General features: G+C 41.5%; 1 protein-coding gene across 3 annotated transcripts in view; it reads left to right on the forward strand.

Moving 5' to 3' along the window:
- Positions 1 to 5,283: 5,283 nt before the first annotated feature.
- LOC138850979 (guanine nucleotide exchange factor for Rab-3A-like) overlaps positions 5,284 to 12,323 on the forward strand; it is a 90,709-nt gene continuing 83,669 nt past the window's right edge. The window contains exon 1 of one of the 3 annotated variants that reach the window (XM_070105380.1): positions 5,284 to 5,390. Coding sequence is in view for 2 of the 3 variants with exons in the window: in XM_070105377.1 (XP_069961478.1) it covers positions 9,808 to 9,885 (78 nt within the window). In the remaining variant the exon portion in view is untranslated. Of the gene's footprint in view, positions 5,391 to 8,968; positions 9,886 to 12,323 lie in introns of those variants that run through there. The other 2 variants (XM_070105377.1, XM_070105378.1) reach the window with 2 other exon arrangements.

Below are 12,323 nucleotides of genomic sequence, written 5' to 3' on the forward strand. Positions count from 1 at the left end.
TGCCCAGTAAACTAGACACTTTGTCGGCAAAATTAAATCTGGAACCACCACCTTTGTTCATGGTAAGCCTCACAAACAGAAAAGATCGATAGCAGCGTTAAGATGAAACTGGGCTACTACCTGCTAAAAGTGCCATTTCAGACCGATTGTAGTGGCTACGTAGGCCTGTGGGCCGCTAGCAACAGCCTGGTTGATCAAACACTCAGCCTAAGGTCGGGCTTAGAGGAGAAAATAATTATAGAAACCAGTTACAGGTATTCTTTTTCACCCATTTACTTTTGCATCCTCCCCTATAAAACTATAGATGTAGAGATCTTGTAATTTTTTGGAGGCATATTTCATTCTAGACTTGAATATTAAGGTTTTGTTTATGAAAAGTGGCAGTGAATTGCAGAGTTGGGGTTAAAACTCAATGGTTGTATAATTGATCAGACTGGGTGTGGCGACGCGGTTAAAGGATGAAGGAATGGTTGAAGGAAGTTCTTGTGACGTCTACTAGGCAGTGTTGCTCTATGGGTAGACAAGATTTTTTTTGTGTGTGCCACTGTCTGTTTCTAATGCAGAGCCATTGGATGAATCCAGCATCGCGAAACAGCGCTGTATGACCCTTCCGAGTTGATACCTGGAGGGGGGTTTCGGGGGGTCAACACCCCTGCGGCCCGTTCCGTGACCATGCCTCGCGAGTTTAGCGCTTGGTTATAATTATATTAATAATAGCATCGCGAGAGGCAAGTTTTCCTCTGTTTAAATAACTTTCAAAAGTTTATTTTGGGTCTTTTGAATATTGCTCACTCACAAGGTATAAGTTATGCACATTCTTAATTTAGGTAACTTGAGCCATTTTATTAAAAGTTGACTAAGGTTATGTTAGGTTGCTAGATTAGTTATGGTACAGTTTTTTGAGTAAATGTTTTGGGAGAGAAGAAAGGGTACCAGGGTGATGGTGGTCAGTTTTTATGTTTGCGCGACAGCAGGATGTCTGTAGATTTTTGGGTGGTGGCTGGGTAATAGTTGTGGAACACTACACGAGATCTTGAATTGTAAACTGTGAGAACTTTTGGAGGCATGTTCAGTGTCCGCCATAGCATATTTATATATACGACAGGGCCAGATCTTTGGCCATATCACCTTGCATTACATGTAAAATAATTTTTAAATGGGTGGATCGGTAAGCCAGTGGAAGGCTTCGGTCAGATGACTTTCGACCCGCGTCAGGGAACATTTGTCCTGTTTCCTGACAAACCTGGCCTAACCTAACCCTCCTCATCAATGTGTCATTTTACTACGTTAATTTTCTTACGCGATTCCTAGTCATTTGTTTTAACGTCCTCTCTGAACTTGCAAATGTCATTTTCTTTATTTTAGGTTAAGTTGCGGCTGGTTACATGAACAAATAAATATACTTAGTAACTGTGCAATAATTGAGTACAAGCGATCCAAAATGCAAAACAACTCCTCCGTGGTTGTTTTGCATATTTAATCACATATTAAGCAAATTAAAAAGAAGGCCCAGACACGTCCGGCAATGAAGTGACTTATCCGCACCAGAAAAGTTCAAATCAGCACGTGTATCACTTGTATTATGAGAGCGGGTTGCTCACGTACTCTATCCCTCGGCGAATCACGTTCACTGTTGTGCATCCGAGATTCAGACACGTGCCCATAAGAAATTTAAAAATTTTGAGAAGTATTTTATGTTTATGCTGTTGATTTTTTAGCAGTTGCTCATAGTTATAAAATAGAGGTATATATATATATATATATATATATATATATATATATATATATATATATATATATATATATATATATATATATATTATATATATATATATATATATATATATATATTTATTATTATTATTATTATCACACCGGCCGATTCCCACCAAGGCAGGGTGGCCCGAAAAAGAAAAACTTTCACCATCATTCACTCCATCACTGTCTTGCCAGAAGGGTGCTTTACACTACAGTTTTTAAACTGCAACATTAACACCCCTCCTTCAGAGTGCAGGCACTGTACTTCCCATCTCCAGGACTCAAGTCCGGCCTGCCGGTTTCCCTGAATCCCTTCATAAATGTTACTTTGCTCACACTCCAACAGCACGTCAAGTATTAAAAACCATTTGTCTCCATTCACTCCTATCAAACACGCTCACGCATGCCTGCTGGAAGTCCAAGCCCCTCGCACACAAAACCTCCTTTACCCCCTCCCTCCAACCTTTCCTAGGCCGACCCCTACCCCGCCTTCCTTCCACTACAGACTGATACACTCTTGAAGTCATTCTGTTTTGCTCCATTCTCTCTACATGTCCGAACCACCTCAACAACCCTTCCTCAGCCCTGTGGACAACAGTTTTGGTAATCCCGCACCTCCTCCTAACTTCCAAACTACGAATTCTCTGCATTATATTCACACCACACATTGCCCTCAGACATGACATCTCCACTGCCTCCAGCCTTCTCCTCGCTGCAACATTCATCACCCATGCTTCACACCCATATAAGAGCGTTGGTAAAACTATACTCTCATACATTCCCCTCTTTGCCTCCAAGGACAAAGTTCTTTGTCTCCACAGACTCCAGACTCCTAAGTGCACCACTCACTCTTTTTCCCTCATCAATTCTATGATTCACCTCATCTTTCATAGACCCATCTGCTGACACGTCCACTCCCAAATATCTGAATACGTTCACCTCCTCCATACTCTCTCCCTCCAATCTGATATTCAATCTTTCATCACCTAATCTTTTTGTTATCCTCATAACCTTACTCTTTCCTGTATTCACCTTTAATTTTCTTCTTTTGCACACCCTACCAAATTCATCCACCAATCTCTGCAACTTCTCTTCAGAATCTCCCAAGAGCACAGTGTCATCAGCAAAGAGCAGCTGTGACAACTCCCACTTTGTGTGTGATTCTTTATCTTTTAACTCCACGCCTCTTGCCAAGACCCTCGCATTTACTTCTCTTACAACCCCATCTATAAATATATTAAACAACCACGGTGACATCACACATCCTTGTCTAAGGCCTACTTTTACTGGGAAAAAATTTCCCTCTTTCCTACATACTCTAACTTGAGCCTCACTATCCTCGTAAAAACTCGTCACTGCTTTCAGTAACCTACCTCCTACACCATACACTTGCAACATCTGCCACATTGCCCCCCTATCCACCCTGTCATACGCCTTTTCCAAATCCATAAATGCCACAAAGACCTCTTTAGCCTTATCTAAATACTGTTCACTTATATGTTTCACTGTAAACACCTGGTCCACACACCCCCTACCTTTCCTAAAGCCTCCTTGTTCATCTGCTATCCTATTTTCCGTCTTACTCTTAATTCTTTCAATTATAACTCTACCATACACTTTACCAGGTATACTCAACAGACTTATCCCCCTATAATTTTTGCACTCTCTTTTATCCCCTTTGCCTTTATACAAAGGAACTATGCATGCTCTCTGCCAATCCCTAGGTACCTTACCCTCTTCCATACATTTATTTAATAATTGCACCAACCACTCCAAAACTATATCCCCACCTGCTTTTAACATTTCTATCTTTATCCCATCAATCCCAGCTGCCTTACCCCCTTTCATTTTACCTACTGCCTCACGAACTTCCCCCACACTCACAACTGGCTCTTCCTCACTCCTACAAGATGTTATTCCTCCTTGCCCTATACACGAAATCACAGCTTCCCTATCTTCATCAACATTTAACAATTCCTCAAAATATTCCCTCCATCTTCCCAATACCTCTAACTCTCCATTTAATAACTCTCCTCTCCTATTTTTAACTGACAAATCCATTTGTTCTCTAGGCTTTCTTAACTTGTTAATCTCACTCCAAAACTTTTTCTTATTTTCAACAAAATTTGTTGATAACATCTCACCCACTCTCTCATTTGCTCTCTTTTTACATTGCTTCACCACTCTCTTAACCTCTCTCTTTTTCTCCATATACTCTTCCCTCCTTGCATCACTTCTACTTTGTAAAAACTTCTCATATGCTAACTTTTTCTCCCTTACTACTCTCTTTACATCATCATTCCACCAATCGCTCCTCTTCCCTCCTGCACCCACTTTCCTGTAACCACAAACTTCTGCTGAACACTCTAACACTACATTTTTAAACCTACCCCATATATATATATATATATATATATATATATATATATATATATATATATATATATATATATATATATATATATATACACACACAAGGAATTCGCAAGAGCAGGCGAAATATACACAAACACTGATCTCTGGCTGAAGGAGACTCGAACCTACGAACCTTTGAACAAGGTACGCAGTGCTATACCAAACTCACCACACTGGACCAGAGATCAGTGTTTGTGTATATTTCGCCTGCTCTTGCGAATTCCTTGCATTGTTAAAATCTCTAGTAAGGCTGATGCATGCAGGGGATGAGATGAAAAGCTGCAAGCCTTCTCCCTGAAAGCTGGCTGCCTTGGATCAAAGTCTAGCGCAAGCTGGACTCCAAGGTATTATCCCAGTGTGGCGAGTTTGGTATAGCACTGCGTACCTTGTTCCAAGGTTCGTAGGTTCGAGTTTCCTTCAGCCAGAGATCAGTGTTATATATATACATATATATATATATATATATATATATATATATATATATATATATATATATATATATATATATATATATATATATATATATATATATATAATATATATTATAATGTTTCATTGAACCTATGAATTCCCTCCAGGGGTGGGTTCCTTGACGTTGGTGAGGGGCTCTTGATCTAGGGAATTGGATCTGTGCTCCAGTTCCCTGAATTGAGCCTGAATGCCTTCCATCCCACTCCTGTATAATCCTGCGGGCTTAGCGCTTCTCCATGATTATAATAATAATAATAATAATAATAATAATAATAATGAACCTATGAATGAAGGTAAACTGGCGAGTGTAAATCCCTAAGGCAATTGCAAATTGTAAACGTTTTGTTTGTATACTAAAAAATAAGTCTTCAGTGTGTTCATAACCTGACGACTTAATTCTCGGTTGGGCCTGATCCATCGGGAGGCCTGGTCATGGACCGGGCCGCGGGGGCGTTGATCCCCGGAATAACCTCCAGGTAACCTCCAGCTTAGATTTTTAACTATAGGTTGCAATATGCGCCATGTATTCTGAACATCACTTATACATCACCGGTCAAGAGCAATTTGATTTCTCAAATAGCGATTAAAGTAAATTCTTATTTTTCCGTAGTTGTTGGTATCGGGTGAGGAGTGTATGTTCGGCCACGAGTCTTGACGTCAATCTCTTAAGGATGCAGTTATCATGAGGCATGACGTTATCAGCCTAGTGTGTCGATGTGCTTAAAGCTCTTCAGACCAACTGCTAGGTACGATTTATTGCTCGGCGTTTTGCCTCTTTGTTAAATATACAATCGAAAAATGTATTTATTCTTATTTATTTATTTATACGAGTGAAACAGTCAAAACCCAACTGGCGCGGGGGACGGGGTTCCATTATTTATGTTACCGCTGTTGTCATTTTATTTGAAACTACATTGGTTGTGCAGTGCCATTGTTTTTGTGCTTACGTGCAGTCATTCTATCTTAAAAACCCTATGTTTATTTGCTGGAGAATGTCCGACGTCATATTTTTATGCTTAGTCTATCGTGTCTTTAGTTCTGGGTCCATTTCAGTAATGTCTTTTCTTATATCGTATTTTTATGTCAAGCTGATCTGATTTTAGTTCTAGGACATTTCTAACATGTAGTAGTTTTGTTTTCTCTGGACATGCTTTGAAGGTTGGTGTTGATGGTGGCTTAATTTTGTGAAAGCCTTATCGTTATGGAGAGGTCAAACGGGTTTTATTGCTGCATGGTAGTGGTGGTTTATGGTGGGGTGGTGAGGATAGGGGATAGTGGAAATGGTGAAAATGGGAGTTAAGAGTGGGAGTCAACGATATACAATATCGACAAATTGATGAATAGGCTACATGTATACTTGGGTATCTTTTTCAGTAAAGATACCCAAGTATTGCACGTGTGTCTGGAGTGGGAATGTTGATGAAAATGGAAGTTAGAGCGAGGATGATGATGGTGATTATTGTTGGAGTGAGACGGTAAACATGGGAGTGGTGAAGAAGGAAGGTGGTAAGAGTGGCGGGGTGAGAATTAGCATGGTGGTTGAGGAAGAGGGGTTGTAGTAGGGGTAAAGGCTGTGGGGAGGGGGGGTATACGAGATACAAGTGTGCACTTGTATTATAATGTGGTGACGCCTCATGTTTAAGATGCATAATTTCTTGAGATTTAAATATAGGATGTCTGAAATTTACCAGGAGATAACGGTGACGTCAGAAGGCCACAGTAGTGATGCCACGAAGCATGAGTATACAAAAGTAGCCAACATTAGTGACGTCACAAAAACTTTAGTGACGTTGTTATATAATTGGTATACAAAAACAAGTAGTAGATGACAGATAGCTTCTTTCACCGTATCCCGTAATTATTCTCTGTACTGAATTAATAAAGCTACTGGTTGGCGAAACGTCCCGTCAATAAAGATATCCAAGTGTTGCACACATTCATCCAAGCAGTGACGTGGTAAATGACAGTGATAAATATAGCATTCTCTTCTTTTTTTTTTTTTTTTTTTAGTGGTTGCCTGCTCTTTGGAAATTTACTTGGGATTGGTTACACTAAGAGTGTCTGCCTGGTGAAGCAAGGCAACTTACTGCATTCTTGCATATCGTCACTGAGTACAGTTCTTCTTGTTGGTACTGACTGTGAGTTCACATACCCACATTCTCAAGCCGCATGCTTTTCTCTGGTATCAACATACCTTTGCCCTTGATATCAACATATTTCTCGTGGCGCATCATATCCTGAAATACGCAAGACAACCATCCGCCATGTTTATTTTTTTTCCTCCCAAGCGACTTAAGTTTTTTGTGTGTAACCCGTAGCCCACATGTGGAAGGTAGCACGAGAGCATATGGATATCCAAAGGCTTAGTCATAGGTTGAACCCTAATGCAGCTAAAAAGAGCATACATGAATACATTTAAAACATTGGCTTTTTTATAATTATACAAATGGACACACATGCAACTCTGAGACATTTAGGCAACTTTTCGCTCAAAAGGGGCATTGTCAAGGCAGTACATACATTACATGAACACAGTAAATCCACATAATGTATGTACTGGCTTGACAAATCCCCTAGTGGGTGAAACGTTGCCGTAAAAAAAATGTCTCGAGTTGCATGTATTCATTTGTCTAACTATTATTGGTATTACTGTAAATTACACAAATACTACGTTAAAAAGTTTTTTAATATTTTGGCTCTAATCCTACTATTTCATTTCGCTAATATGATACCTTGATGTATTAAACAGGTTCATTTTTTTTGTACCCAAAAAGAAAACAATAAGGAGAAAAAAAGAAATTATAGCAGATAATGCTGAAGTAACTTACTCAAGTTGCTTGCACACTCTACATTTCGTTTGTACATACGTCACTTTGATACCTGTAATTTTAATAACGGCAGAACCTGGCTGCTTCATCAGTAATGTTTTACAGTTCAGTTGTCCTGAAAATGTCCTTGTCTACCTTCACCTCAGGCTTCTATTTGCATGACTATGACATTTCGGTTTAATGTGCAATACTGTTCTGATATTTTTTTTAATACTGCATGTAGACAAACCAATGTAATATTCCACTTAAAAGTACTTTCGTTAGAAAACGTACTAAACTGACAAGTTTAGTACGTTTTCTAACATGACAATGTAGAAATAAATTAGTGTAGTAAAGAAACCTTGATAATTGTACATTAATTCCGTTCTCTTTGAAATAATCATATCCATATAATCAGAGCTAATGAACGTACGAATAGAACCAGCCTATGTATGTCTGAGATAGTGAGCTTGTGTATAGAGCCAGCAGTGTATATAAAACCATCAGTGTATTTGAGCCAGTGAGTGCGCGTATAAAGCCAGGCTTTTCATTATTTAATTATATTTTTAGCAACAGTCTTTTTCTCTGGGATCTTTGCATACTTGATTTGTTCGTGTCACTACACCTCTTGCTTTTAACTGAATTTGTTTTGAAGTTTAATTTTGCTCATATGGGTACATGGTATGTCATGTACCCACATAAATATTAATCATGATGTGTACACAGCATCCATAATTGAGGTTCGAATTTGTGTGGATTTCCAACATGATGCATTAACTAGCCATTGTGCCACGGCCACTGTACAGTTTGGATGGCAACACTGAGGTTCGTGTGGCTAGCACGGGTCAAGTGTTAGTTTTTTCACTGCTGTTATAACAAGTGTTGGATTATTATATGAGTAACTGAAGACGATGGTAGCGAAGTGGTAAGGTCCTCCCTATCCTCACCGTTTTTTCGTTTGCATTGGCATGTTGCCGGTTTCGAGAGTTCTACTGGTGCAACCTGAGGCCATTTTTGGGGGGAAGATTATTTTATATAACCGTTATGACCTGGCTGATGAAGTGTCTCTTGCAGAAGCCATTTTAAGTTTCCGTCATTATTATTTCTTATATTTATTGGTAGAACTTTCAAGTCATAGACCTTGTTTGTTGGAAGTGTTCTCAGATTGCATTTATTACACCCCGAGTTTTCACTGGTTTCATCTTTATACACTTAACCATATTTCGCACTGCTGTGGAAACTTAGGTGCGTAAGGTGGTGGTGATGTGCAGGGGGAGTTCCCTCGTGTTCTCCCACTGAGCCATTGATGCTGATGAGTTCTCTGTTTACCCCCCCCCCCTCTTCACGTTTTCCCGGGAACACCACGGGGTTGACCACTCACTAGTTCCTCCCGCTGGGAGATGCAACACCTCCCTCCACTGCACGACTTCGCCACGCCCACCAAGTGCCGGTGGCGAGCACTGTAAACATTGCCAGACTTGCACCCCACCGTGTCTGTGCCCCGCACCAGCGCCCTGCCTCAGTTGACGCACGTGTTGGTGCCACCAAAAACTTGACACGGGATTTACGAAGTGTGATCAGCACCCAATGACTCATTGACAGTCTTCCATTCCTTGGTTGCGGCACTGGCGTGTGCGGTCGCAAGACTATCGTTGCAAGAGTCGCTCATCCACTAGCCATTTCCGCTTCTCGTAAGCCGTCGTCGCAGCTGCCAGGAGACATCAAGGCAGCAGCGGCAGTCACTAAGGTGGCGGCCTCAGTCTAACGTAGGAGTGAATTTAGAGAAAACGTGTATGACGAGGTTTTAAGATCAAGGCGATACAGTGAGAGTGGACCTCGCCTCATCCGGTCTTGGTTCGTCGCATCCGGAAAGGCTTCTTGACCACTCGCCTGTGTGCACCGCCAGGCAGCTGCGTCTAGGTGGGTTTCCTGTGTGTGCCCACACCAGGGGATGCTACCCCCCGACCACCACCAACTGTCAGTGTGTCTTACTCGACGTCGGCAGGCGGTTCGCTGTTAGTGTTGGTTGTAACAGTAGTGTTGGGTTGTGTTGTGGTGGGAGCCTGGCTACTGTCTCCCATGTGACTCACAGCTGGTGGCGTCGTAACATGTGAAGTGAAAGCCTTCAGTATTTAGTGTGGTGCGTGAGAGTGCGCTAGTGCGTCATACCTGCCACCTCAGCATCCCTAGACTCCCTCCGCATATCCTGGAGATGCTCGCATGTTAGAGTACAGGTGCCGCATACAGGAGGAGGGGAGGTAGTAATTGGAGAGTGTATAGGCGGAAGTGGCAACAAGAGAGAGCAGGTGTCCCATTCAGCAGGTGCGTCGCCCCCAGGCCCGGACGACCACAGGTGATGACCTCATTACGTCGTCTCTCCGAGTCTCTGGCCGAGCTGGAACGAGAGCTCAGCCAATGGGACTGCTACGATAAGGTGAGTCTCCTCTGGAACGTGCAGCTGACCGCAAGGTATCTTCGTGGAAACAAATACTTTGGGTTTAAAATAAATGCGAGTGGGAATGGTTGAGGGTGAGTAGAATCTGCCTGGCATGGGGCGCTAGGCCTACTATAATGGTCTCTAGTTCTTAATAAATGTGATGCTGCTGGTGCTTAGTGTCCCGAGTCGACAGGGACGAATCTTTTATGTAATTTTTATTAATATTACGTTAATGGTATACAGTATCGAAAGTTAAAGGATAAAATACGTGCAACACTTCTGGTTGCACGTGTCTTATTCTTCAACCTTTATTAAGATTTATTTTATATTTTTTATAGATTGCTGTTTTATATTTCTACAATATTTGTATTAAGTGTGTTGATCAATTAAAGACATAGTAGTGATCACATAAAAAATAAACTAGAACCAAATAAGTGTAAATTATCTCTTGACACCAGTGATGCCTTCTTTGTAGATGATAAAGGCATAAGTAGCAATTTGAAACTTCGTTAAAACGACGTATTGCCTCCACAGCACATCAAGTTTGCTGTGCAAGCAATATGTCATCTTATTAAAGTTTCAGATTGCTGTTTGTGTGTGTTCATCAGTTACCATTTGTCGGTATTCTCATACCGTCCTCGACGTCTTCCTTGCAGCATGATGATTATTATATGCTTATGTAAATAGGTAAGCTCATGTGGGTCATTCAGCGCAAGGAACGATATAGACTTGATTCTCCGTCCGTTAATCACAAAACCAGTAACTCCAATTTCACATTAATATTTTGTTTTAATTAACATCATTAGCACCTTTTACCTAAAGCATGAATACTTCAAGCAGAAATTGAAGTTTCTTATACAAGACCGAGTGTAGTTTCTTATACTGGACATGACATTCCAGCTGGACTGGAGTTCACTAACATGTTTCCCCTGGATGAGACTCTCAGCAATCGGCTAACACGAGTGTAGTCAGTGTACCTATTTTTACTGCTAGGCGGGCATGAGTGCAAGGAAACTTGCCCAAATGTCTCTCTATGCCAGAGGCATTCTTGAAGAGCCTGTAAAGGGGGCAAAACCACGCTCTCAATAGGGGAGTTACATTCTCAGTAATAAGATAAAAGCTCACGGCGTGTGTGTACTCACGGTGTGTGTGTGTGTGTGTGTGTGTGTGTGTGTGTGTGTGTGTGTGTGTGTGTGTGTGTGTGTGTGTGTGTGTGTGTGTGTGTGTGTGTGAGGGCCCTCTTGTGTATATCAGATCTTCCCTTCACATGCAGCAGCTTGTAAGGGAAATCACACCTTGAAACTTCAATTATCTGCTGATATTTGGAGATCGTAATTAACTTCTTGTTAACTGACAGTTATTGCCAGTTGGAAGTGTCACCTGTTGCCAGATGGCATACTGAGTGACGAGGCATCGTCCAGATGAATTAGTGGTGTTGTGAGGAAGGTAGTGTTGCGGAAGGTGCTAACGTGAGGGAGTGATGGAGGTGTGTTGGCGCCAGGGTGTCGTGGATATGGAGTGAGGCGTGTGTTGCAGGAGAGAAAAGCGCAGTGGTTGTCTGTGCCCCTCCTGATACTCCTCTATTTCCTTCCCCTGTCCAGTTCCCCTCTTCTCCTCCCCAGTTCCTTTCTTCCCCTCCCCAATTCTTGTATTCCCCTCCCTAGTTACTCTCTTCACCTTACCACTTCCTCCTTTTTCCTCTTCACTTCTTCCCTTCCCCTCCCAATTTCTTCCCTTCCCAATTTCTACCCCTCCCAATTTCTTTCCTTCCCTTCCCCTACCCTCCCCAATTCTTCTCTTACCCTCCTCAATTCCTCTCTTCCCCTTCCCAGTTTCTCTTTCCCCCTCCTCCCAGGTTGTTCTTGGACTCAGGGTGGCCCAGTAAAGCCACTATTTTGGTGGATGTCATCAGTGTGCGCGTGTAGGGGAGTAGTATTCTCGGTGTCACCTGCGTCAGTGTGACCTACTGGTTCTGTTATCCACACGCCTGCACATTTGAAAGTTACCTAGTGATGGCCAGCCACAGCCTTGCCAGACATGTCTCGGCCATGTTTTAAATTTACTTATTTATGATTCAAAAATATTTTTATATGGTTGTATAATTAAGTTTAATATGCAGTACGGTAAGTAAGTTTATTTAGCCACAGGTACACATAAGCACAATTACTGTAGATTACTTAGGATAACCCCCCAAAAAGTCAGAGAAAGTGACTTATTTCCATTAGGGTAACTTAAATTGAAGAAACTAATATCTTGAGTTTACAGGAAACGTCCGGAACGGACTTTGGGACATTCTAGAGCAACTAGGATTAAATTCTAGATAATGACAGTCCTCAGTCAAGATTGAAGTATATAGTCTGTCTTGGTAGTAGCCTTGCTGTGGGCTTTTAAAGTCTTCTGTTTTCCTTTCATCTGTATTCCCGTATATTCCCATA

Source organism: Cherax quadricarinatus, chromosome 98 (genome assembly GCF_038502225.1).
Source record: "Cherax quadricarinatus isolate ZL_2023a chromosome 98, ASM3850222v1, whole genome shotgun sequence".
NCBI lineage: Eukaryota > Metazoa > Arthropoda > Malacostraca > Decapoda > Parastacidae > Cherax > Cherax quadricarinatus.